The sequence below is a fragment of the Conger conger genome, chromosome 16 (genome assembly GCF_963514075.1).
Source record: "Conger conger chromosome 16, fConCon1.1, whole genome shotgun sequence".
Lineage (NCBI taxonomy): Eukaryota > Metazoa > Chordata > Actinopteri > Anguilliformes > Congridae > Conger > Conger conger.
In genome coordinates this window covers 17,389,473-17,416,797 of record NC_083775.1, presented here as the reverse complement: position 1 = coordinate 17,416,797, position 27,325 = coordinate 17,389,473, and the positions used below count along the sequence as shown (strand labels likewise).

Sequence of the window (27,325 nt, the reverse complement as noted above, 5' to 3'; positions counted from 1 at the left end):
TTGCGCGGCCAATCGGCTCATCCCGAGGAGTCGATGCAGTGATGAATATGAGGACGGGGTGATTTAGCAGCTCGTCGGTTTAATACATCGCCTGCTTTGCGCCTTGTCATACTAATGAAGAGTCATCCGGATTCTGAATCCCAATATTAATTGTGGGAGATATGTTTGCGTTTGGCGAAGGCTAAGATGGATGAAAGGCGGGGCATGGAGAAACAGACAGAGACACAGACAGACAGACAGACAGACAGGCAGACAGGCAGACAGGCAGACAGGCAGACAGGCAGACAGACAGGCAGACAGGCAGACAGACAACCCGAGGGCAACTAAGGGCAGGGGGCAGTCCTGTTTAAATTAAGGTAATGGAGGGGCAGACGCAGCAAATCTCCTGGGATATCCTCCCCCCTACATGTAACCTAGACAACGCTCCCTGTGCAACGCCCTGATGATGTCATCTCCATGCGAGAGAAAGAGGCCAGCACCGGAGTGTGCTTCTCACAGGAACGTCTTTAGGGATTACTTAAACGCTTACGGATGTTCAGTTAGTGTAAATAAAAACATTGCCTTTTGTAACCAAGAAGAAAAAAAAGCGGGAACAAAAGGAAACTGGAAAGGAAGCTTTTAAAAAGGCATGTAAAACAACAGGGTGCAATTAGTCAGGCAATGCTCCTGGGCCCTGAAGATAGCTCCAACCGCTTTCAACATTACGCCAACTTTTCACTTACAGCACTTCTGAGCTGGCCAATATATCACGCTGCTGTCGTCGGTGTTGTTGCTGCAGTGGCTGCTGTTGCTGTTGTTGTTTATATCTAAATGGATCAAGCACTGCGCCCTTAAAACAGAGTTTAAAAGTCCCCTTGGGTTCCGAGCTGATAAGAACTTGACCGGTAGATTAACCCCCCAGGGGCTGATAATGTTGAGGGGCGGGGAGTGGGGGGTGGGGGGGTCTTTTTAGGATGTTTTGCAGTCCCAGTGGCATTGGATGTGAAGCTACAAAGATTCTCAAGGGTGAGGTGGAGCCCAGAGGAATGCCGTCTCCTCTGAGCCAATAGAATGAAGCCATGCAGTGTGCTAAGCCAATAGGATACAGACGGGCTGTGTGAGCCCATCTGGGGAGATCGTGGGAATGCATCACACGTTGAGTGTGCTTTTCAGTTTATTGGGTATCTTCTTGGACAGTTACTTAAACGAGTCAATTGTCGTGTTTTTACTGCATAACCGCCTACAAAACAGCCTGACATTGTTCACAAAAAGCATTAATAAAAAGAACATTTGATTTATTAATTTGTGTATTAATGGGTCTTTACAGCATGGAGCAAAGAGGACAAAATCTGTAGTTTATCTGACGGCACCTTTAAACTGATCGTTGCTCTCACAGTTTTTCATTTGTTTTGTTTGATTAACAAGTGCGTCAATTAGCATAAAAATCTGCAGCCGCTGGCAGATGACCCCCATTTCTCTTAATTACATCTCTCATGGTCATTATTTCTCCTCAAATCACATTAAGAGAATTTAACAGAAATTCAATTTATTAAAAGCAGCTTAATCATTGAAAAGACAACACTTTTAACCTCGGAGAGGCAAATTACCCTGTAATCACGTATTGTAGCAGCCCGCATGATTTAAGCTCAACAAAAGGCCAACAAGCAAACTCGTATTTTCATTAGAATTTACACCGGAGTCTGTGCCGATTAAGCGATCTTTCCGTCATCGGGGTAACCTTGTAATGGCCTGGAGAACGCAAAGAGCACTTATCCATATGGTCAGATGATCAATGATATACAGCCGAGACGCGACGTGTGAAGAACACTAAAGATACAGTAAAGCAGCTCTGGCCAGGTCTGCGTTACACAGCTACGCCGCTACGCCGCTACGACACTAGCCAAGCACGCCGCTACGACGCTAGCCAAGCACGATGCTACACCGCTACGCCGCTACGCCGCTACGCCGCTACGACGCTAGCCAAGCACGACGCTAGCCAGGCACGACGCTAGCCAGGCACGACGGATGGGACGGGCTGGGGAACGCTCACCCTGGCTGGTGGCGGCGCAGTGCCGCGGCCTCTCCAGCTCAGCCAGCTCGCTGAGGAGCTCCATGCCGTGGTGGGAGGGCCAGAAGGGGGCGCCGCAGGGCGGGGCCGGGGGGGCGGGAGGGGGCGCGTCCCTGTCGGCGCAGAGCGTGGCGGCGATGAGGAGCTCCAGGCTCCAGCAGCTGAAGGGCGGGGGGGGCAGGGCGGGGCAGGGCGAGGGAGTGGCCGGGGTTCGGCCTTCGCCGGGGACGCCCCGCCCCGGTTCCTCGTCCGCGGCTGCTTCGGGCGGGCGGGCGTCGTCCGCAGGGTCGTCTGGCTCTAGGACCGCTCCGTCCTCCGCTTCCTCCACGCCGGCCTCTGCCCGCTCCACCGCCTCTTCCTCCACGTCATCCCCGCAGGTCACGGAGGGGTCGTCTCCCTGGGTTACCACCACGGCTGGAGGGGTGGGACAGGGCGTGTCTTGCAGAACCCCGCCCTCTGTGGCAGGGCAGGCAAACAGCTCCGCCTGTTCCTGCTCCAGCTCTGATTGGGCACAACAGCTGGTAAGCCCTACTTCCACAACCCCACCTGACTCCACCCCCCTAGCCTCCTCTTCCTGCTGCTGCTGGGGGAGTGCCCTCAGCCCTGCCTCCTGCTCACAGTCCTCCGTCAGGTCAGGGATTGGCTGAGGGCGGGGCTCCGCTGGCTCCACCTGCACCGCCTCAAGGTCAGCAGGCTCGGCCAATCGGACATCCTGGGGGGAGGGGCCACTCCTGTAACCCATGGCGATGGCAGGATAAGTGTAGCCAGGTGGTAAATCTAGGGAGGAGAGGAGAGAATGAGCACCTACAGCCTTTCCAAAGGCATGCAGTCCAGCACATTAAGAATGCTAATCAAGACAAAGTTTTAAAACTTTGCTGAAGAATATTCAGCCGGTGAACGTCACACAGGAATGACCATCACATCAAAGCACTTCAAGGGACTCCTTCCTGTCTGACATAGTGTACCCCAGAGCAGTTAGAGGCAGATTGGACAGGCAGAGGATTTGGCTTCAACCTCAGAAGATCCTGTTTCTCATAATTAACACGTTTGGCAGTTGCGGTAGGAATCGCTCACCAGTTTTCCTAGGATATGGCAGCACAAAGCTTCTGCACCTCATGTTCAAATATTTCAATAACACACAGATTAAGTTTTTTAATCTAATCAAACCAGATTTTTATACTTAAAACCAAATCTGTTTCCCATTACAGCTAAATTTATGAATATGTCAATTGCACAGTTTTACTGGCATTCTTGTTAATCCAGTAGAGCAGTGAAAACAGACTGAGCGTGGTCATAAATAACGGTGAGTTTCCTGCCGGCTCTGTGGACAGCTCAGAGGGGGGGCGAGTGCTCCAGGGAGTAGGCCTGTGTAATATTGAGACTGAGCCTGATTTTGGGACTTCATGCCTGCCAGATATAATGGGACAACAACAAAGTGAATTTTGACTGTGTGTGTGTATGCGTGTGTGTGTGTACGTGTGTGCATGTTTGTATATGTGCATGGAGGTGGTTTCCGGCTTTCCGCGTGTTTGTTTGTGGTTTGCGCGTGTGTGTGTATCTGTGCATGCAGGCGTGTGTTTGTGCGTGTATGTTTGTATATGTGCTTACATGGGGTTTCTGCATGTTTGTTTGTGGTTTCTGTGCGTGTGCCTGCGCGTGCGCGTGTGTGTTTGTGTGTGTATGAGAGAAAGAGAAAGAGAGAGACTGTGTGTGTGTGTGTGTGTGTGTGTGTAGGCCTGTGGTCTATGTGTGTGCAGTGTATTGATGACCCTGGTGTCTGGGTGTGATTGCAGAGCCAGCCCTGTCACCCCCTGCTCTGTGTTATTGATGGTATCCATCCGCCCCCCTGACAACGCCGCCAGATAAATGTGTGTCCTTCCGCTACCGGCCGTTCAAGGACCCCTGAAGGATAAGAAGCCTCTGTCTGCAATCTCTCTGCCTGACCTCCCTGAGTTAATCCCCCAGTTCCTGTCTTTTTTCTCCTCTCTTTCTCTTTTCTCCCTGCCCTCACCTTCTTCTACAAGTCTTCCTCTGTTATCAATTAGAAAATGTGAATAGAAATCACTCTGCTCCCTTCTGTCTCCCTCCCTCTATCCTTTACACTCTTCCTCTCCCTTACTGTGTCTACAGTGTTTTGTTGCTTTTCCTCAATTAGACATTCTGACAGGCAAGTTTCTATCCCAGTGTTTCTCGCTAATTCTTTGTCCACCATACCACAGCGCTGTTGGTTTTCTGAAGTACAGGGAGCATGTTCTAGGTGGGGTGCGATCTATGAGTAAATTGTTTCTGAGAACAATTCTAGCATTCTCTGCAGACCGCCACCCTACAGACTCTGTACTCAGTTGGGTACACACAGTATTGGTGGCATTTTCTCATTACTGTAGATGTTACATACATTATTCTTATATTGTTTAGATTTGCCACCAGGGCCCAGGTCTGACAGTACACCTAACAGTAGTGTTCTTCCTTTCTCTTTCCCTATTGTAAACCTATCCAATTATTTGTCCCTATTCATCTGGTGTGAAAAAAGAGGAAGCCACTCCCTGTGGAATGCTATAGAGCACGTCTGCAGTAAGGTGCACACATCTCTTTACCTTCCTTCGACAGAAAGGCGGTCATAGTCCACGAGGGAGAAGGGCACCGGGTTCTTTGAGTTCAATGTAAAACAACACTACCCATGTTCCCTTGTGACTCCACAACTCATCAGCTGACTGGCTGGTGTTAGCAGTTAGCAGCAAGAGGCGTGAGACTGCGACAGTGAGACAGCAGGACTGAACGAGGTGCTTTGTCTGTGAAAAAGTGGTCACAGTTTCACCGAGGCGGCGATGCTCCAACTGCAGCTCAAAGTCACAGAATCTATTTGGCACCTCAACAAAAACTTTTTTTTTACATTTTTATTTATGAGATTACAGTGTTGCATTGGGCTCACTCTAAAAATATAGAATTATTTCCATTTTATTTTCTGATCACGACAGAATAATCCCGGAACCAGCGAATTCGTCACATAAATTAAAATCCAAAATAACTGGGCCTACGTAAACTTGTATTACTGTATGCATCTCAAAAACCTGCAAACAAAACCATGGCTATTATATTTTGGGACAGCTCAACCAGGCTGTGTGCAAACGAAATCTGGAGCGGACAAAGTCACGTTCATAGGCCTCAGTTTTAGAGAGAATGACAGAATTCTTACCGGGCTCCAGGGATTGTGGGTAATCCTGCGGCGGCTGGCCCTCGCCTCGCTTGTCCTGTGACTCGGGCCCTTTGGAGGCGTGGGGCGGGGCGGGGCTGAGGGCGGGGGAGTGCGGGGCGGCGGCCGCGGGGCTGGGGGCGGGGCAGGGCGTGCAGGGCGTGCTCTTGGGGTGGGGCCGCAGGGAGGGCGACCGGCAGCAGGGCGAGAGGTGGGCGGAGCACGCCCCGGGGGAAGGGGTGTTCTTGTTGGACGGGGTGAAGGAGAAGGGCTTTGTGGATTTGGGCGTTCTGGGCTCCTGCAGGAGGTCTTCCAGCTCCATGGGCGCCTCCTCCGGCTTCTTCTGCACCTAGGGGGGGGGTACGGAGAGGAGGTGTCAAGAGCTTGTTCTGATACTACTCACAAAGATGGGATGTTTTTAAAAAAAAGCAATGTACTCCTCTCTAAAATTTCATGAGTTGGGGAGAGAGACAGAGGTTAAGAGGGAGAGAGAGAGATTACATTACATTATTGGCATTTGGCAGACGCTCTTATCCAGAGCGACGTGCAGTTGATTAGACTAAGCAGGAGACAATCCTCCCAAGGAGCAGTGCAGGGTTAAGGGCCTTGCTCAACAGCTGTGCAGATCTTATTGTGGTTACACCGGGATTAGAACCACCGACCTTGCGTGTCCCTGTCATTTACCCTAACCACTACGCTACAGGCCGCCCAGAGACGGCGGAAGGGAGAAAGAGTGATACGGTAGCGATGTTTGTTAATATTAATGTATGTGTCTTAGAGAGAAAAGAAAGCCAGCCAGGTGGTAGGTTAAGCGTGTATAAGTTTATGTGTGCGTGTGCGTGTATTTGTGCAGCGCACGTACGGTAGGAAGACTCATCACACGAAATAGTCTCCCATCCGTCACGATGCAATAAGCTACCTTTCACACAATCAGCGCTATTCAACGCACGGGCGCTTTCAGCACGTGGAGGCAAGGCGCGGGAAACCTCGCGGACGCGCGGCGCACACTCGACGCTCTCTCCCTGGCGCACATCCAGGCCGCCGCCGCTCACGCTAAACGGCGCGGCGCAGCTGCCCGTCATTGTTTATCCGGGGCGCCGCGGTTAGCGGCTCCAGACGTAAGAGCCAGGGCTCCGCGGGGCTGGCGGAGCCTCTCGCTGAGGCTGCGTCTCACACGCGCTCGGAGGCCAAGGCAGCGCCGGCTCTCCCGGCTCCGCGTGCGTCCATTGTGCGGGCCGGTGGCGCGGGTTCGGGTTTCACAATGACGGCAGGTGTGCGTCACGCCCTCCTCTGAGACAGGGGCTGCGTTAGGGCGCTAATCTGCACGCGCTCAGCTTCCTTCAGCCGCGCAGCCGGCTACCACGGCAGCGCCAGACCCAGAAGTGTGTGTGTGTGTGTGTGTGTGTGCGCAAGAGACACGTGCACAAATAAAAGCGAGAAAGAAAGAGTCTTTCAGTGTGTGGGCGAGAGAGAGACAGGGAGAGAGGGTGCGTTTGTTAATGCTTTGCTGGGTGTCTCAATGTGCGGGTATGCTCGTTTGACTACAGTACTTCAGAGTGGCTGTTCAAGTGACTGCATGTTTCACCTGTGAGTGTCCGTGTCAGTGACTGCATGTTTCACCTGTGAGTTTCCGTGTCAGTGATTGCATGTTTTACCTGTGAGTGTCCGTGTCAGTGACTGCATGTTTTACCTGTGAGTGTCCGTGTCAGTGACTGCATGTTTTACCTGTGAGTGTCCGTGTCAGTGACTGCATGTTTTACCTGTGAGTGTCCGTGTCAGTGACTGCATGTTTTACCTGTGAGTGACTGCATGTATTACCTGTGAGTGTCCGTGTCAGTGACTGCATGTTTTACCTGTGAGTGACTGCATGCATTACCTGTGAGTGTCCGTGTCAGTGACTTTGTCTGTGTCTGTGCGTCTTACCTGTGCATGCCTGTGTCAGTGGCTGTGTCAATGACTGCATGTTTTACCTGTGAGTAGTTGTGTCAGTGGTTGTGTCTGTGACTGCATGTCTTACCTGTGAGTGTCCGTGTCAGTGACCGCATGTTGTACCTGTGAGTGGCAGTGTCAGTGACTGCATGTCTTGCCTGTGAGTGGCTGTGTCAGTGTGTCAGTGTCTGTGTCTGTGCATCTTACCTGTGCGTGGCTGTGTCTGTGCTGCAGCTCTATAGCCTGTGTGTCTCTGTGCTGCTGCTGCGGTTGCTGCTGATGGTGGTGATGATGGTGGTGGTGCTGATGGTGGTGTTGCTGTTGCTGGTGCTGATGGTGCTGCAGGGCGTAGAGCTCTTGTTGCCGTAGGAACTGGGAGCGGGAGTACACAGCGGGGTGCTGCATGTGAGAGGGGGGCCCCCGGGCCCCGTACACGGGGGGCCACAGTCCAGGCTGCTCCATCACATCTGCAGGGAGAGAGAGAGAGACGGGGGGGGTGTCCATCAGCACAGCTTTACAAATCCTGTACATGTACTTACGTATCCTCTTCTTCAAGCCTGGTTTAATGCCCAGTTTTAAGTCCCTCTGGATTACCCAGAATTTAAGGCAAAATATAAGCGTGCACACACACACACACACACACACACACACACACACACAGTGTCTGCTAGGAATGAACTCTCTGCTCTTAAGCTAGAATGATTAATGGTGATGATAAAAGATGATGATGATGTTGACGACTATGATGACAAGGACGATAATGATGATGATAATGTTGATGACGATAACGATGATGATGATGATGGACTATCCCTATGGTCAGGGAGTTCATTCTCCCCCCGTGTCTGACCCCTGTCCCAGTAGGGGAGACCAGCCGAGGGGCCGATTCCCACGTTTTACACATCTCCCAGGCCCCCATTGTGACGTGGGGAGAGAGTGGGGGGCAGCTGCACACATTTACGACTCCGTTTCCTCTGCCTGGCCAAAACATCGGGCCCATTCCACTCCCAACACGACTGTCTTCAACTCCTCCAGTTACCCCTCCGTCCCGACATCCTAAGTCTGCCCTCCCCCCCTCCCACACCCCCTCTCCATAACACATTAGCAGCCTTTGTTGAAAAGCATCACCCTGACTTGGATAATGTTTCCCTGGGGAAGGGTTTGGTGGTTGCGCTTCCCCTTTGTGCTTGAGCTCCTGTGGAGTGAGGAAGGAAGTGTGTCACCGCAGGGCGAGGCCTACTTCGGTCTCACTGCTGGGCCGCCGAGGGTTGGCCTCTGTAGGCTGCATGCCTCCGTGAATGTGTGTGTGTGCATGGCTGCGTGTGTGTGTACGAGTGTAGTGTGTGTAGTAGTGTAGTGTGTCTGTGGTTTGTGTGTGCATGTGTGTATGTGCATGTGTGGTTTGTGTGGGTGAGTGAGCGTGCATGTTTGCGTGTGTGTGTATGAGTGTACCGTGTCTGCGTCTGTGGTTTGCGTTCGTGTGCATGTGTGTGCGCTTTGTGTGTGAATGTGTGCGTGTGTGTGTGTGTGTGTGTGTGTGTGTGTGTAGTATAGTCACAGCTAATTAATTCCGCTCCTTCGCTGCTAACTTCCTGCTCCCCCACCTCAGGGAGAGTTCTTTGGACAGAGTGAACGATTCACACAGACAATTCTCACACACACACACACACACACACACACACAAACACACACACAGGCACACAAACACAGACACACACACATGCCCACACACACACAGACACGCACACGCACACACACATATGCACATAAACACACACACACACACACACACACACCAACACGCACACAAACACACACACACACACACGCACACACGCACACACACAAACACACACACACATGCACACAAACACAGACACACACACACACAAACACAGACACATGCACACACACGAGCCCACACACACACAGACACGCACACACACACACTCACACACATGCTCACACACATAAACACACACACACGCACACACACACCAGCTGCACGTCTGCTCAAAACTGTACAAAATTGCCAGAGTATCACTGTAATGGGTTAGTTTAATTCTGCTTTAGGCTCCCGGAGAAGTGATTAGAACAGCTGCGGAGCCAAGGCCGCACCGAGCTGAGATAAGACCAAGACTGACTACCGGTCCGGTATTACACCGCTAAAATTAGAGAAGAGAAATGGGACAGAAGAAAAACAAAACAGGCCACAGAAATAGTGCTGGGGGAGATTTGAGAACGATAAATCTACGGAAATGACAAGAGGCCGAGCACAAGGGCTACAACAGCAAGAGGACAGGAAACAGGACAGGGGAGGAGGAGGAGGGAGGAGGAGGAGGAGGGTATCAGATCCACAGCCTCCAGGAGGACAGGAAACAGGACAGGGGAGGAGGAGGAAGAGGAGGAGGGTGGAGGGGTTTTCAAGATCAGGCTTTTTACGATGCTAGATACTGTTTAGCTTTTAGGCAAACCAAGCAGTAGGTACAATTTAGCGGTATGAAAAAGTATGCTATCAGACCAGCTTACAGGAGGATAGGAAACAGAACAGGGGAGGGGGAGGAGGAAGAGGATGAGGAGGGTATGCAACGGTTGAGGGAGAAATGAACAGGACGGAGATGAGAGCAGGATGGAGGGAGACGCGGGCGCAGGATGCAGAGCACCGCGCCCGTTATCTCGCACACAGAGTGGCAGATGGAGCAGGGGTCAGGGGTCGGGGGTCGGTACCGAGGTGGGCGGGCGGTTCGGCGGGCAGCACCACCAGCTGAGCGGACGGGTCCTGGGGGAGCGGCAGCACAGGCTGCAGGGGGCTGGCCATGGCGGCGGAGAAGCCCGGCGGAAGGTTCTGGTGCAGGGCCGTGTGGCTGATCCCTGGAGACGCCACCGAGACACGGAAAAGCAGACATGAGACGCGAGACATTCCTCCGTGGCACGCCATATTTACGCTGTGCCACGCCACGGCTCCTAAATCTGGAGAGGTAAATCTGCAGATATTCATAAATAAATACCATAATAAATAAATCGCCCTTAAGATAACAGGATGGGAATGTTAAGAGATTGGAAAGATTGCAGTTAATCACGAATGAAGCGTACAATCACCAAAAGCCTAAGTTATGTAAAGGCTATGCATTTCAGCTGAAAAATGATTTCTCCCAGGGTAGTCCTCAATCACAAGCGTACAGCCCTATGCTCAAAGGCAATATCACTTAACCTTCACGCAATTTACTCAGTATTAACAATAAATACACTGCTGTGGAATCATTGAACATAACAATATCAATAATCAGATTTAAAATCCAATTTTTATATTTTTTTTGGAACCCAAAAGCGGACACCACAGCAGTCTGTGTATAAAATTCTGAATCCAAATTTGCTTGTCACATGGAAATTGACGATTAAATCATCTCACATTTCATATTGCTGACAGGATGGTGACAGTAGTGCAAATAGCCACACATTACAACAGTGGCATGCAGAAGAGCATCTTTGACTTGTTAACTGAAATTAAATTCTATGTAAATGATGATGACCCATGTGGATATAAGATTCCCATAATGAAATTTTGTTTTATTGTTTGGGCAATATACTGATATAGATCGCAGTGATATAAAAATCATATCTCATTCCATATTAATGCTATTAATCCTGCTTTTGGCTGTTTCTGGCACATAGATAATTACATATTTAATAAGGAGTGAACTCAGATTCCTCTTCATGTCTCGGCATGTCCTCTTGACCCCACTCACCGTAGGAGTGGCCTGTCATCCACAGGGAAGGACTTCCTGTCCGTGGCATCCAATGGTGATGGGCAGGATGGGCGTGTGCGGCAGGGTCCGTACCCAATTGGCTGGACTGCAAGGAAGCCCCGCTGGGTACCATGAGGTGAGAGGTCAGGTCACCGTGGCAACTGCTAGAGGGATGGATCCTGGCAAACTCAACCCTCTCCTTGTTGTCCCTGAATGAATAAAAAAAGAAAGACAGGTGAGACTAAACACAGGTCAGGGAGAAACAAGGCAGTTAAGAGAAGTTAAAAAGTACAAGGAGAGATGAGAGTAAATAATAATAATAATAATAATAATAATAATAATAATAATAATAATAATAATAATAATATGGGGTTAAAGGTAAAGTAGGACAGGTGAGGGTTAAAGGTAAAGCAGGACAGGTGAGAGGTAAAGAGTACAGAACAGATGAGGAGTAAAGACTACAGCACAGGTGAGGTGTAAAGACTACAGCACAGGTGAGGTGTAAAGACTACAGCACAGGTGAGGGGTAAAAACTACAGCACAGGTGAGGGGTAAAGACAGACTACAGCACAGGTGAGGTGTAAAGACTACAGCACAGGTGAGGGGGTAAAGACTACAGCACAGGTGAGGGGTAAAGACTACAGCACAGGTGAGGTGTAAAGACTACAGCACAGCTGAGGGGTAAAGACTACAGCACAGGTGAGGTGTAAAGACTACAGCACAGGTGAGGGGTAAAGACTACAGCACAGGTGAGGTGTAAAGACTACAGCACAGGTGAGGTGTAAGGCTGTAAGGCCTGTGAGCTGTAAGGGGTGAGGCCGAACCCTCACCTGATGAGCAGCTCTCGTTCTCGGTCCAGGCAGGACAGGCCCAGCTGTTCCCCACACAGCCTCTTCCTCTCCTCGTCTCCATCCGGGTCCAACGGAAACACGGGACGTGACACACCTGAGCGACCAATCACAAACTCAGCACAGACCCGGTACTGACCAATCATGACCAATCACAAACTCAGCACAGACCCGGTACTGGCCAATCATGACCAATCACAAACTCAGCACAGACCCGGTACTGACCAATCATGACCAATCACAAACTCAGCACAGACCCGGTACTGACCAATCATGACCAATCACAAACTCAGCACAGACCCGGTACTGACCAATCATGACCAATCACAAACTCAGCACAGACCCGGTACTGACCAATCATGACCAAACACAGACCAGCACAGATCAAACAGACACAGCCCAGACCAATCACGCTGCACAGATGAGCCACAGATTCAGTCAGCAGTGAGAACTCTCTCTCCACTCTCTTCCCAGAGAGCCCCCCCCACCCCCCACCCCATTAACACGTGGCCCTCTCTTCTTTTCTCCTTCTTCTCCATTCAGCAGATCTCACAACTCTGTGATGCAGACCGAGACAACGTGTGCACATCACATCAAAAACAGCCCATGATTCACTGGCTCGGTCGCTGCGCGGTAGGCAGTTTCTCATTTGATAAGATCAAACGGTTAACATGCCAATCTCCTCTCTGCAGCGAGGAGCCTGGTGTGCATACTCATCTCAGTAACGCGCAGGGATGTGCCCCGCAATGCTGAGACAGGAAGTCCAGGCACACGACTGGTAAGTGAGGCTACCGCTCCTTGACCCAAAGGCCCATCCCCTCCACCTCCTCCTCTTCTATCGAGCGACCCTTCCCCCTATTTAACCCTGTCAGCCATTTTGGCTCCTCCGTCTCTGACAAGGTTGGCTGAAGCGCCGGACCTCATGTCATTCTGTTTGGAAGCATCGGCATCTGGCTGTTTGTGTAAATAAAACGGTTTGTACTTTGAGCCGGCTGTTTATTTTCCATCAGCCGGGGTCTTCCAAAGGCTGAAAGATCTGACAGGTCGAACAAACAAACACCACGCTCCGTACCAAACCGCAGCTGCACAGAAGAGCATAGAGCCCAATCCCTCTGCATTTCCCTCTCGCTCTCACCCATTCTATTCAGCTCTATTGGCATAATGAACATACACTCAAACTGACAAAGCATGCATGTAAAACAGAGAAAATATCTCTTTCTCTCTCGCTCAATTTCATAGCTTTATTGGAATGAGGAACATATACTCGCATTGACAAAGCATGCACATACAACAGAAAAGCTCTCATACACTCTATGTCATTGTCTCTCTCACACTCTCTCGCTCTCTGTCTCTCTCACACACTGTCTGTATGTCTCTGTCACAAACTCTCTCTCTCTGTCTCTTACACACCCTCTTTCACTCTGTCTCTCACACACCCTCTTTCTCTCTGTCTCTCACACACCCTCTTTCACTCTGTCTCTCACACACCCTCTTTCACTGTCTCTCACACACCCTCTTTCTCTCTATCTCTCACACACTCTCTCTCTCTGTCTCTCACACACCCTCTTTCTCTCTGTCTCGCACATACACTCTCTCGCAGCCTCTCACACACCCTCTTTCTCTCCGTCTCCCTCACACCCTCTCTCTCAGTCTCTCACACCCTCTCTCTCTCGGTCTCTCACACCCTCTCTCTCAGTCTCTCACACACTCTCTCTCTCGGTCTCTCACCTTTCAGTGCGGGTAACACCCGGCCTTGTCGGCTCTGGCCGGCGTGCCCATCCAGGGGGCGACAGGGCGGCTCCCGCTGCCTAGCGACGGCCACGGCGATGCCGACGGGCGGCTGCCGCACCTCCCCCTCCCCCGGGTGCACCTCCCCCGCCTCCCGGCCCCTCCCACCGCAGTCCGGCCGGTCGCTCTCATTGGCCGGGCCCTTCCGCGGGGGCAGGGCCTGCTTGCCGCCTTGCAGGACGCAGCTGTTCCCGCCGGCGTTCCCGGCGGATCCCGACTTGAGGCTCCCGAGGCCTCCGAAGGGGCTCTTCTGGGACAGCAGCAGGGGCTGCTGCTGGCTGCTGTACTTCAGGAGGCTCTTCATGGCGTTGCTCTCGCCCTGGGGCCCATGCAGGTCCTGGGGGCTGGGAGACGGGCCCATCCCTGGCTGCTGCTGCTGCTGCTGCTGCTGCTGCTGCTGCTGGCTCTGGGGCCGGACCGCGCCCCCACCGAAAGACTCCAGGCAGGCCTTGCGCTGCTGCTCTTCCTCCGGGTGGATGTGGTGGGCCCGCACCGCCCAGGGCGGCAGGGAGGCCAGCTGCTGCTGCTGCCCGTGGGGCTGCTGGTGGCCGCGGCCGGCGTACCCGAGGGAGGAGGCGTCCATCTTGCGCTTGCCGTGGTCCTGCCCGCCCCCGGCCTGCGGCAGGTCGGCGCCCTCCGGCCCGGCCCTCCCGCCGGTGTGCTGCTGGTGCCGGATGCGGGCCACCTTCTGCCCGCCGTCCCTCTGCATGGCGCAGACGCCCCCTCCGACCCCGCCCTGCTGGGGCGGAGCCTTGCCGTCGCGGGGCGGCGTGCCGGGGGGCGGTCCCGACAGAGAGCAGTCCTGATAGGGCAGGGCGCCCACCCCGCCCGCCGAGTGCCCGCCCTTGGCGCCCTGCGGCAGCGAGGGCCGGTACACGTCCACGTCGGCGGCGTTGCTGATGCAGTCGGCGCTCCGGGACCTGGGGCCGGGGTGCTGCTGGTGCTGCTGCTGCTGCTGCTGCTGCTGCTGCTGCTGCAGGTGCTGGTGGTGCGGCTGCAGCCAGTCAGGGGCCTTGTCCGCTTTCCCGTAGGCGTGCTGCTGTTGCTGCTGTTGCTGCTGCTTCCTCTGCCAGCTGCCCGAGGGGTGGGGCAGGGCCACCCCTCCCGCGCTCCCGCTCTTCTCCATCCCCCGGTCCTTGGCGGCCCCGCCGCCCGCTCCTCCGGCCCCGCGACAGTCCGGGTGGCCCAGCTGGAAGGGCCCGCCGGCCTTGTCCCCCAGGTGGCCCACGGACGGCACGAAGGTGGGCCCCGTCACCTTGGGGTCGCGGCCCCCGACGGGCGGGGAGGGGTTGGCGAGCGGGGCGGGCGGCTGTGGGGGCGGGCAGTAGAAGTCGGGGTGGTGGTGGTGGTGAGGGTGGTGGTGAGGGTGGTGCGGGTGATGGGGGTGATGGGGGTGCGGTTGGGGGGCGTGATGGCTGTGGCTGGGGTGCAGCTGCAGGCAGTGGAAGCCCCCGGCGTTGCCCCCTCCGGACGCGGGCCCCACGGGCAGGGGCGGGGGCACCGAGTAGGGCACCGAATGGTGCAGCACCTGGCCCCTCTCCAGACAGTCGGACGGGTGCTCGCTGATCCTCATCTCCCCGCTCACGCCCTCTTTGCCGCAGCGCCCGTTCGGCCCCGCCCCCATGTGCCTGCCGCCGCTGCTGGCCCCGCCCCCGGCCCCGCCCCCAGCCCCCCCGCAGCTGGACAGCGAGCCCTTGGGCCCGCCTCCCGACTCGCCCGGTACTTTTCCGTTGAGCAGGCAGGCGCTCAGGGGCTTGGTGCGGGCCAGGGGGTGCTCCTTGTAGGCCATGCCCCGGCCGTCCTCCTCCAGCTGGGCGGCGTGCTGGGCGTAGTGGGGGTGGTGGTGCTGGGGGTGGAGCGGGGCGTGTAGCCCGTGGTGCGGCCTCTCCTTTGCGGCCTCCTGTTTGCCCCCGCCTCTCTCCTTCTCCTTGGGGCCCGGGACCGGCCCCCGCTCCACCTCCCCCTCCTTTGGGCCCTTGTTCAGCACCCCTCCTCCCCCTGAGTCCCGCTCGCGGCTGCAGGACCCCAAGGGGTGCCCCGTCGCCGTCCGAGGGAGGGGCGGGAGGCTGTGATTGGACGAGAGCAGGGGGGGCTGGGATGGGAGGCTTCGGAGATAGAAGTTCTCTGAAAGGAAGATTTAAGAAAACAGAGATAAATCAAAGGCTTTCAATCTTCTCGGCCTTGGACCAGTGGTTCACGCTACGAAAAACAAAGTAATCAATAAGAATCACAACAGGGGGACTAAATCATGTGATTTAAACTGCCGGCAAGATCAGCGTCATTCCAATTTATAATCAGCGAGTCAAGCCCGACCGTTCCCTTTTCGAATCATGTACTCGTTGAATTTGATCGTTCCCGTCTTAACCGATGTTTTATTTTATTCCCGGGAGCTGCCGCTGATTCAACTTAACTCACCTTTCTGGGTGTCATAGAAATGGGGCTGCCTGTAGAGGACGCCGCTGTTGCCATGGTGATCCAGGTGGCTCATGGGAAGGAAGGTGGGGGCCAGACTCCCGGAGAAGCGGGGATACCCGGGGGCTGCTGAGATGCAGAGAGAGAAAAAGGGAGGGGGTCTGATGAGGGAAAACCAAAGCAGACAAGCAAAATGTCCCCGGACGCGTTACAGTCTTCTCGAACCATAGCTACTACTTGCCATGAAATGGTGGCAATAAACGGGACCAACCAGAGCCGTCGGCTGGTTTTAAACAGGAACTAAAGATGTTTAACCCAACCAACAGGTGGCTATCTAATGAAGGGAAGGAAGGGAGGGGAGTGAATGAGGTTTGCTTCCCAGACGCCTCCGGCTCCAGTGAACAGCAGAATGGCCCTTCTGTTCCTACAGCTGCAGTCTTTCAGAGGGCAGCCTGCACTCCCCAACGGGTCACAGGTCAGAGGTCAGAGGGAGGTAAACAGCATCCAATCAGCATTCAGGAGCATTGAACTCCCGCACTGGGAATGGGATGGCGCTCCATACGGACAATGATCCCAAGACTAAACAAGCCTTTATCGCATGTGTGTGTGCGCGCGCATGTGTGAGACAGTGCATGTGTGTGCGTGTCTACTACACAAGACACTATGAGTGTGTACGAGACACAGTATGCATGTGTCCATGAGATAGATGAAATAGCATGCGTTTGTGTACGCATTTCTGTGTGTAAGAAAACTGCTGAAGAATCGTGTTATATCTTTGAAGAGCATTTCTAAATTGGCCTACAACTGCCAACCAGCAGGCCCAACCTCTCTGACAGCGGACACCAGCAACTCAGAAAGTCAAACACGGCTCACATCCGTCTACCCCCGCCTCCCCCCACCACACTGTCACTCAAACAGCGATCTCTTTGTAAAGGCTGTCGCTTCTGTCCGTTTGTCTGTACCCTTTCCGGAAAACCCATTCCGTTCGTGTCGTGCAGCGAAGGAAGCAGTGACCGTGACGTGGTCCAAAGGGAAAGATCACACGTATATCTGAGAACCCTCACCCATCTGAGAACTGGGAATATTGTTGTACGAAGCAGGAATCTGTCAAGTCACCCCCCGCCCCCCCCAAACCTTCCCTCTGCTTCCCAGATTCCAGAAATACCCTAACCAGGGTGGCCCTGCACCATAATCGCCTCTATGAAGCACAGCTCAGCAGGAAATGGGGCCGAGGGCAGAAACAGGAAGCACAAAGATGGGTCCATTGTACATGTTTTACAAGGGCAATCAGTTGATCCAAAAGATCTGTTGATTATTTCCCCTGTTTGTCGAATTGGTATGTTAATCGGATGTTGTTGTTTTTACAATGTTGCTTAATGTGCTGTTTGTTCCCGCTAAACGCTCGGATTCCAAAACAATGGCACTCAATATGAAATTACACAGACTTAGTTGCCCAGAACGACCTTTGGCAAGCAAATGCTTCGCTTGTAGCTGTCAGCTCAAACTTGTCACACTGCCCCTATAAGAAATTAAATTATTTAAAATGCAAACGTTCCACTGTTTTTGTCTGGCACGGTGCCTTTTGCATCCACCTTTAAACCAGTTAACATGCAAGTCGTCTTGCAAATTCCCCTGTGGACAGCGCTTCACTGTGCCACTGCTCAAATGGGCTGCCGACGGCAGCATCGTGAGGGTGGATGATTATTTTAAATAGTCCTCATTTAAAGATTCTTTGTTGCTACTATTTCTCTCTAGGGAACAGATTTTGCATGTAATTTGCATAAAAACAAACCAGATTAATGTCATTCATTTTTTTTTGTTCAACTAAAACATTTGTCGATTAATTGCTCTGATACATCTATCATTATAGCCATTTAGTGCACTTACTTGGAAATAGAACTACAGTGCATAATCAGTAAACCCCATGACGGAGGTCAGAGCTGAAAAGTGTCGTTTTTGGGGCCTTTGAGAAGGGAGAGGCGCAGAGCAAAACAGAATGTGTGTGGGGAAAGAAAAAGAGAGGAGAAGGGAGAAGGTAAAGTGAGAAAGAAAGGTGGCTGAGCTAGATGCGTGTGACATCACGTTGATGACATCACAAGCAAGCAGGTTCACACAGCTTCTTTTAGCAGTCTGGCTGACACTAGCTTGTGTGGCCAGGAACTTGATTCTAAGGAAAAAACGAAAGTAGAAGAAAAAGAAAAGGAAAAAAAGGCAGCACACCGGGAAATGAAAGACAGAAGTGTTTGTGTTGGATCCAGGAACACTCTGTGACCGCAAAAAAGTGCAAACGCACTTTACTCAGATTGGGGGGGGTTTGACTGCGGCTCCACAAGTGTCAAATGTCTCACCTCATAAAGAAACAATGGATGTGGTGAGTGTGCTGATCCGGGAACAGGACAGCCATATTCCCCGGATGGGCTACAGGGTCCGTCTGACTTTAATTAATGGCAAACATAAACAACCCCCCAAAAAAACTTTGGAGTTCAAGCTTTCTTCTCAGGGATAAAAAAAAAAAAGTGTGTGTGTGTATGGAGGGGGGGAGGGGGGTTCAGGATTGGCAATGCAGAGGGGGCAGGTCAGCTCATCTGACACTGCCCAACATTTTCACACATCACAATTACTCAGTGCGCCGCGTTCTGCCAATTCATCTCCGAAAGCCTGTTGTTTTGGAAAAGGCTTTTTTTTTGTTGTTGTTCTTGTGGCGCGGGGGGGATTTCGGCACCATGGACTCATTTCTAAGGACAGCAGCCATTGGCTGAGTAATCCTCTTTCACACAACAGGCTTGTTGTTCCCGGTAACTCCACTTTCTTTCACCGTTTCCCAAAACCTCCGTGGGGGCCGAGTGTGGCTATCGCCGGGTATCATTGCCCGTTCGCTCACGGCTGTCAGCATATCCCTATGGAGGCGCAACAGTAATTTAACTGGGACTATTGAGCAAATGGTGAAAACCATTTTTGGACGAGCTGAAGTGCTGCAATAAGAGCTACAACAATAATAGCAATCTGTAGCTGTGTTATATAATGAGTCATGATTCTTATAACCAGGCAAAATCACTCAAAAGGTCTTGTCAGCACAGATTGTTTCCATGGACAGACCTAGGACCAGTTAAGCTTCATTCATTTAGCAGTTGAGGATTTATATGGTATGGTCAAAGGTCAGGTAAGCAGGTCTTGGACTACTGGACCACAAATATTTCTTTCTGCTCTCTTTTCTTTCATCTCCTTGCAAAAATGGCAAGTTGACTTGACCACTCAAATTCTTCCCTGCTGAAAAAACTCAAGCTAGGAAACAGCTGGTAGCTGGTTTACCAGTTCAGACCCACTCCCAGCTTGACATGGTTCACCAGCTCATACTCAGCTAGACCAGCTTATAACCAGCTTGACGTGCTAAATGTTCAACCTGGTCAAGCTGGCATAGCTGGATTTTACACGGTTGCTTTAAGCAGGATGTATAACTCCATGCCTTGTTCAACCAAACGCTCAATCTCATGGTTACTCGTTAATCTCTATAACACCACCCCCTGGGCACTCAATAAGTTCCACACTTGTTTAGTAAACAGCCGATTCATTCAGTCACTGAAACAGAGCTCATAATCTGCGCGTGAACATGAACACAGGAGATCTAACACTCAGTGACCTTACATCCTCTCTCCTTGCTTCAGCCACTCAACTTCAAAAGGTCAATCACAACGATTCAGAGCACAGCTGCCCTTTTAAATATCATTCCTGCCTCCATGGCATGTCAGGATTCGCCAAATCAATCAGCCTGATTACATTTATCAAAGTGGCCTGCCGTCTTGCAGCAAACTATCGTCCCAGTCAGAAGAAAGAACGGCGATTGCAAACAGAAAACGAAAACGTTACAAAGATAATGAGCCAATGGCAAGGGGAGCAGTGAAGTCTGGATGCCGGGCAGAAAGCGGCGGGATAAAAAACACCGAGCTGCGATAGCAGACCGCGAACGCATCAGCAGAATAAGATTATAGAAAGTGGTAGGAAGTTTGAACAACAAAAAAAAAAAAAAGAAGGGAACGGAAAGCAGATAAACCACAAGATCAGCCTTTCCTCGGAGCGTGTTCTGATGTTCCTGCCAGGATAAAGACAGCGCTCATGCCACGTGCCCAGCACTCCTCGTCGCTGGAGAAATGCCATCGCTAGACACGTGAGGGGGGGGGAAAATAAACAGGAAAGTCTTTTTCCACTCAGAGCAGTGCGAGCAGGGCTCAGGCAGCAAACTCTTTCAGGTCCTTATTTTTAAACGGGGAAAATGGTTTACCCCCCAACGCAGAAAGCGCAGGCAAACCGCCTTGGCAGCAAGCTCGGTCTGATGAGCGTCTGAGGCCGGACTCGCCGCACAGCGTTTTCCGACTGACAGAGCCGCGCAGACTAACGACCTCACGCAAAGCGCACTTTTACCAGTAGGTGGGGGGTTTAGTCCAATATGTAATTTTTTTTACTCAGGCAGTTGGATCGTGGGTGGAGGAGGGGGGTGGGGGGGGGTGGTTCAAGTACAGGCCTGAAAAGAGTGAGAAAATCCCCACTGCTCACAGAAATATCTAGTTCACGAATGTAGTCCATACTGTCGAGGAAAACCATGAGACCTGTCACAGAAACAGTGGGGAGAGAGAGAGGGAGAGAGAGAGAGAGAGAGAGAGAGAAGGGGAGGGGAGGGAAGAGAGGAGAGGGAGGGAGGGAGAGAGAGAGAGGTGGGAGGGATGGGGGAGCAGAAAAAAAACAGGGAGACAAACCTGCCTGTCAGAAGCACTAATTGAGAAAAAGCAACATAACGATTCAGACACTGAAAGGGAGGGGAAGGCTGAGAAACAGAGAGGGAGAGAGAGGGGGGGGGGAAGGGGGAGGTATGGTATCTAGCCAGCTCCGCTAATTGATAAGAAATGTTAATGAGCAGGGAGAGCAATGGAGCATGGGACAGAGAGATGGAAAGGGAGGGAGGGAGGGAGAGAGAGAGAAAGAGGGAGAGAGTGAGAGATGGAGAAAGAGAGTCAGAGAGAAATGGAGAAAGAGGGAGAGAGTGAGAAAGAGGGACAGAGGGGGGAGGGGGGAGGGCAGGCGAGGAGGTGAAGAGGAGGGTTAGTGCTGTCCCTGCTGGCTGACATCACTGGCATGATGACTCTGGATGGACTCCAGCTGGCAACAGGCCAGTCTGTTGTTTTTTTTTCCTTCCATTATCTTTTTTTTCTTTTTTAATTCTGTCATTTTGTTGTTCAAACAAAACTGATCTGGGTGTGTGAGGTAGGTGGGTGGATGGGCGCTGTGGGCTTGGGGTAAAGTCTGGGAAAAGATAATACTGTCCAGGAACATGTTTTCAGATGCTGTCACGTTCCTCAATGACTGCCGTTGCTATTTGTGCTGGCCAGAATGTGTGTGCGCCTGAGTGTGTGTGTGTGTGTGTGTGTGTGTGTGTGTGTGTGTGTGTGAGTGTGTGTGTGTGCGCACGCATTTGTGCACTTTATGCATGTGTGTGTACCATGTGTAGACATAAACACAAACACGCTCAGAAAAGCATATAAAATACATACACACACACACAGTGAGAGAGGAGTCAGCATCATAATTGCATGGCTGATGTTGATTTTGATGACTTGCTTTTTATGCAAAACAGAAAATAACAAACAATATGCAATTATCTTGGAGAGAGAAGTGTGGAATGATGCTGACGAACAGGCCGGATTCAATCATGCTCTTAGCAGGCTATAAGCAATTAAACCGCAATGGAGATAATGACTTCCATCACCAGCTGGGTAATAATCTCGCCCATTATCACCAGCATTACTTTTATTGGAATTGCTATTATCATCATTATTGTTATTAATATTATTACATTTGTATGTAGACAATAAGGTGATACTAACAGCACGTTGAGCAGAAAAGCTAAGTTTGCGCGAATGTATCGCGATGAAACCAAGATGATTATAGAAGGGATTGCCACTTCTCTCTCTACTGCACCCTTCTCTCCCTCTCTCTCTTTCACTCAATTTCTCTCTCCCCTCCACTCTCTCTCTCCCCTCTCTCGCTCTCTATAAATTGGATTAGTAGTCTCTCTCTCTCTCTCTCTCTCTCTAAATTGGTTCAGTAGTCTCTCTCTCGCTCCCTCTACATTGGTTCAGTAGTTGAGTTACAGTAGACCTGGGTGCCAGCAGTAAGGGCCCGCTGTGCATGCTGCCAACATCACTTACAGTCTGCTGTTCCCTGCCCTCCATGCAGCTGCCAGGCTTGGAGACACAGGCAGGTTAACCCACAGTGTGCCACAGAGCTATGGGCAATGCCCCATGCAACAGCACAAACACCGGTGTACTAAACCAGCACAGACACCAATATACTAAACTAGCACAGACACCAGTGTACTAACCCAGCACAGACACCAGTGTACTAAACCAGCACAGCCACTGATATACTAAACCAGCACAGACACCAGAGTACTAAACCAGCACAAACACCGGTGTACTAAACCAGCACAGACACCAATATACTAAACTAGCACAGACACCAGTGTACTAACCCAGCACAGACACCAGTGTACTAAACCAGCACAGCCACCAGAGTACTAAACCAGCACAAACACCGGTGTACTAAACCAGCACAGACACCAATATACTAAACTAGCACAGACACCAGTGTACTAAACCAGCACAGACACCAGTGTACTAACCCAGCACAGACACCAGTGTACTAAACCAGCACAGACACCAGTGTACTAAACCAGCACAGACACCGGTGTACTAAACCAGCACAGACACCGATATATGAAACCAGCACAGACGCATATATACTAAACCAGCACAGACACCAATATACTAAACCAACACAGACACCGATATACTAAACCAGCACAGACACTGATATACTAAACCAGTACAGACACCGATATACAAAACCAGCACAGACGCATATATACTAAACCAGCACAGACACCAATATACTAAACCAGCACAGACACCAGTGTACTAAACCAGCACAGACACCGGTGTACTAAACCAGCACAGACACTGATATACTAAACCAGCACAGACACCAGAGTACTAAACCAGCACAAACACCGGTGTACTAAACCAGCACAGACACCAATATATTAAACTAGCACAGACACCAGTGTACTAACCCAGCACAGACACCAGTGTACTAAACCAGCACAGACACCGGTGTACTAAACCAGCACAGACACTGATATACTAAACCAGCACAGACACCAGAGTACTAACCCAGCACAGACACCAGTGTACTAAACCAGCACAGACACCAGTGTACTAAACCAGCACAGACACCGGTGTACTAAACCAGCACAGACACTGATATACTAAACCAGCACAGACACCGATATACGAAACCAGCACAGACGCATATATACTAACCCAGCACAGACACCAGTGTACTGACCCAGCACAAACACCGGTGTACTAAACCAGCACAGACACCGGTGTACTAAACCAGCACAGACACTGATATACTAAACCAGCACAGACACCGATATACGAAACCAGCACAGACGCATATATACTAAACCAGCACAGACACCAGTGTACTAAACCAGCACAGACACCAGTGTACTAAACCAGCACAGACACCAGTGTACTAACCCAGCACAAACACCGGTGTACTAAACCAGCACAGACACCGGTGTACTAAACCAGCACAGACGCATATATACTAAACCAGCACAGACACCGATATACTAAACCAGCAGAGACATTAGTGTACTAAACAGCACAGACACCAATATACTAAACCAGCACAAACACTGGTGTACTAAATAGCAAACACCAGTGAACTAAACTAGCACAAACACTGGTGTACTAAATAGCAAACACCAGTGAACTAAACTAGCACAAACACCTGTGAACTAAAGCAGCACAGACACCAGTGAACTAAACCAACACAGACACCAGTGAACTAAACCAGCACAGACACCAGTGTATTAAACTAGCATAGACACCAGTGTATTAAACTAGCATAGACACCAATGTACTAAACCAGCACAGACACCAGTGTATTAAATCAGCACAAACACCAGTGTGCTAAACCAGCACAGACACTGTGATACTCATTCAGTGTCGACACAGCAACACTGATCACAGCACATACATCATCATACCATCCACAGCACAGACAGAGACCTGCATTCAACTGACACTCCTCCTTAGCTATCTAAGTAATACGTAAATGCAGAATTAACCAAACTGTGTTGCCAAGGTAAAAAAACATATACATGTGAGTTTTCTCACAGATTGTAAAACTAAATAAATTATTAAGATAACACAAGTACCGCATGCACAAACACACACACACACACGCACTGAGTTCCCGCCCATGCGAGTCCCCTCACCTTCGTGCGAGTGCGGGAACCAGATCTGGGAAGCGCTGGAGTGCGGCCGACTGTGAAAGGAGGGTGAGGAGGGCGAGGAGGGGGGTCTGGAGGGGTGAGCCGGGTGAGAGGGAGGCGACCCCAAACTGCTGGCCAGGAACGTGAAGGAGGGAGAAGAATTCCCCATCAGTCCACTGCCTGAGAGACACACAGAGAGAGGGACATTATTAACACAGTCAGTATTATAGCATCAGTCCACGGCCTGAGAGACACACAGAGAGAGGGACATTATTAACACAGTCAGTATTACAGCATCAGTCCACAGCCTGAGAGACACACAGAGACAGGGACATTATTAACACAGTCAGTATTATAGCATCAGTCCACTGCCTGAGAGACAAACAGAGACAGGGACATTATTAACACAGTCATTATTATAGCTACGGTTATCCAGGTGAAAAACAACTAAATCATTTAAAGGTACAATAGGTCATTTCGGACTTCTAACGGTCAAGAGAGGAATTGCAGCAACAAACACCCTCAAACCACAATGTTAATCCCTCCCCTGAAGTATAAAATGGTATACTTCAGGTACACTTCAGCATACTATCTTTTTCACAGGTATGCATAGATGGACACTCATGACATAATATAGCATAGATAAGCTGTTACAGTGGGAGCAATAATTATTTGATCCCTTGCTGATGTTGTAGGTTTGCCCACTTACAAACGGTGGAACGGTGTAGAATTTTTATCATAGGTACATTTTAACATTGAGAGACAGAATATCACAAAATAATCCACAATAACAACATCATATAAATCTTTATAAACATTTTTTCGTATTTTTGCATGAAATAAGTATTTGATACCCTACCAATCAGCAATAATTCTGGCTCCCACAGACCAGTTAGTTTTCCATTAAGAAGCACTTCTAATTTCAACTCATTAACCCAAAACACCTGTCATCTCGTTACATCGTTATCAGGGACAAAATTGTAGACCTGCACAAGGCTGGGATGGGCTACAAGAAAGTAAGCAAGCAGCTTGGTGAGAAGTTAACAACTGTTGGAGCAATTATTAGAAAATGGAAGAAACACAAAGTGACCGCCAATCTCCCTCGGTCTGGGGCTCCACGCAAGATCTTGCCTCGTGGGATATCAATGATCATGAGAAAAGTCAGGGATCAGCCCAGTACTACACAGGAGGATCTTGTTAATGACCTGAAGGCAGTTGGGACCACAGTCACGAAGAGAACCATCAGTAACATACTACACCGTGAAGGATTAAAATCCTGCTGCGCGCGCAAGGTTCCTCTGCTGAAGAAGGCACATGTACAGGCCTGTCTGAAGTTTGCCAAAGAACACCTGGATGATCCAGAGGAGGCTTGGGAGAAGGTGATGTGGTCAGATGAGATAGAGCTATTTGGCATCAACTCGACTCGCCGTATGCTTTGGGGGTGTTTCTCAGCTAAGAGGACAGGACGACTTCACCATATCGAGGGGAGGATGAATGGGGCCTTATACCAGGAAATTTTGGGCGACAACCTCCTTCCCTCAGTGAGAGCACTGAAAATGGGTTGTGGATGGGTCTTCCAACATGACAATGACCCAAAACACACAGCCAAGGCAACAAAGGAGTGGCTCAAAAAGAAGTATATTAAGGTCCTGGAGTGGCCTAGCCAGTCTTCAGACCTAAATCCCATCGAAAATCTGTAGAGGGAGCTGAAGCTTCGAGTTGCCAAGCGACAGCCTTGGAACCTTAAGGATTTGGAGAGGATCTGCAAAGAGGAGTGGACCAAAATCCCTCCCAAGATCTGTGCAAACCTGGTGAAAAACTACAAACGTCTGACCTCTGTGCTTGCCAATAAAGGTTTCTCCACCAAGTATTAAGTCATATTGTTCTCTGGATCAAATACTTATTTCATGTGAAAATATGATATTAAATTTATAAAATGTATATGATGTTGTTTTTGTGGATTATTTTATGATATTCTGTCTCTCAATGTTAAAATGTACCTATGATTAAAATTCTACACAGTTCCATTCATTGTTAAGTGGGCAAACCTACAAAATCAGCAAGGGATCAAATCATTATTGCTCCCACTATACATACTCTCTTTTATTTTGGATTTTACTGCTTTGACAGTATTGCTTCAGTACGTGTTCCCGATAAAGCACCTTAGACCTGAACTGAAATGAACCTAACTGAACTGTGGATGAGTGTCCCCACAATGAAAAACCAAGTGTCCCCACAATGAACAACCGAGTGTCCCCACAATGAACAACCGAGTGTCCCCACAATGAACAACAGAATGTCCCCACAATGAACAACAGAATGTCCCCACAATGAACAACAGAGTGTCCCCACAATGAACAACAGTGTCCCCACAATGAACAACAGAGTGTCCCCACCATGAAAAAATTAGCTTCCCCATTATGAACAGTTCTCAGGAAAAGGTATACGCGGTACTGGGAATATCCCATTCGGAACTTGCTCCAATCCCACAAACACGGTTGACCAAGTAATTGTGCGGCCGAATGTCTTACGATCCCCAGACCCACTTCTCCTTCTCAGTGTGAGTCACCTGCTCTGTGAGTAACAGCAGGGCCTGGATAAGCCTGAATGCCAGTGCGGGTCAGAGCAGCTCTGGCGTAGACTGATCGAGTCTGACTGTCGCGCACAATCTGCCCCAACGGGTTTCCCATCCTGCTCCAGAGCAGCGCACAGACTGTACCCGCCTCCGGGGCAGTCTGGGGCCGCGCCCCCTCCCCTCAGACACACAGCCCTGGCTGGGGAGAGCTTTACTACACAGCTGAGCAAACATATCCCCCCCCCCACCCCACCGCCACCACCAATTCCCCTGTCTCTCTCTAGTTCATGCATTACCGTACCTCTGTCTCAGCTCCCCATTTTTTTTTCCATTTCCAAACTCCCCCCCTTCTCTGCCTTCTTCACCATCTATCCACCTTGTTCTGTCTCACCGCTCCATGTTCTTCCGTCACATTCCTCGTCTCTCTGTGCACATACAGCGCACGCAAACAC

General features: G+C 50.8%; 1 protein-coding gene across 1 annotated transcript in view; it reads right to left on the bottom strand.

The window, feature by feature from the left end:
* Nucleotides 1-27,325, bottom strand: part of LOC133114079 (BAH and coiled-coil domain-containing protein 1) — a 93,195-nt gene that overhangs the window by 24,266 nt on the left and 41,604 nt on the right. The window contains exons 3-11 of the mRNA XM_061223275.1: nt 24,302-24,478; nt 15,964-16,089; nt 13,489-15,672; nt 11,743-11,857; nt 10,913-11,121; nt 9,894-10,037; nt 7,374-7,633; nt 5,241-5,586; nt 2,030-2,824 (exon numbers count right to left, since the gene is read on the bottom strand). Coding sequence (XP_061079259.1) covers nt 2,030-2,824; nt 5,241-5,586; nt 7,374-7,633; nt 9,894-10,037; nt 10,913-11,121; nt 11,743-11,857; nt 13,489-15,672; nt 15,964-16,089; nt 24,302-24,478 — 4,356 coding nt within the window. The remainder of the gene's footprint in view (nt 1-2,029; nt 2,825-5,240; nt 5,587-7,373; nt 7,634-9,893; nt 10,038-10,912; nt 11,122-11,742; nt 11,858-13,488; nt 15,673-15,963; nt 16,090-24,301; nt 24,479-27,325) is intronic.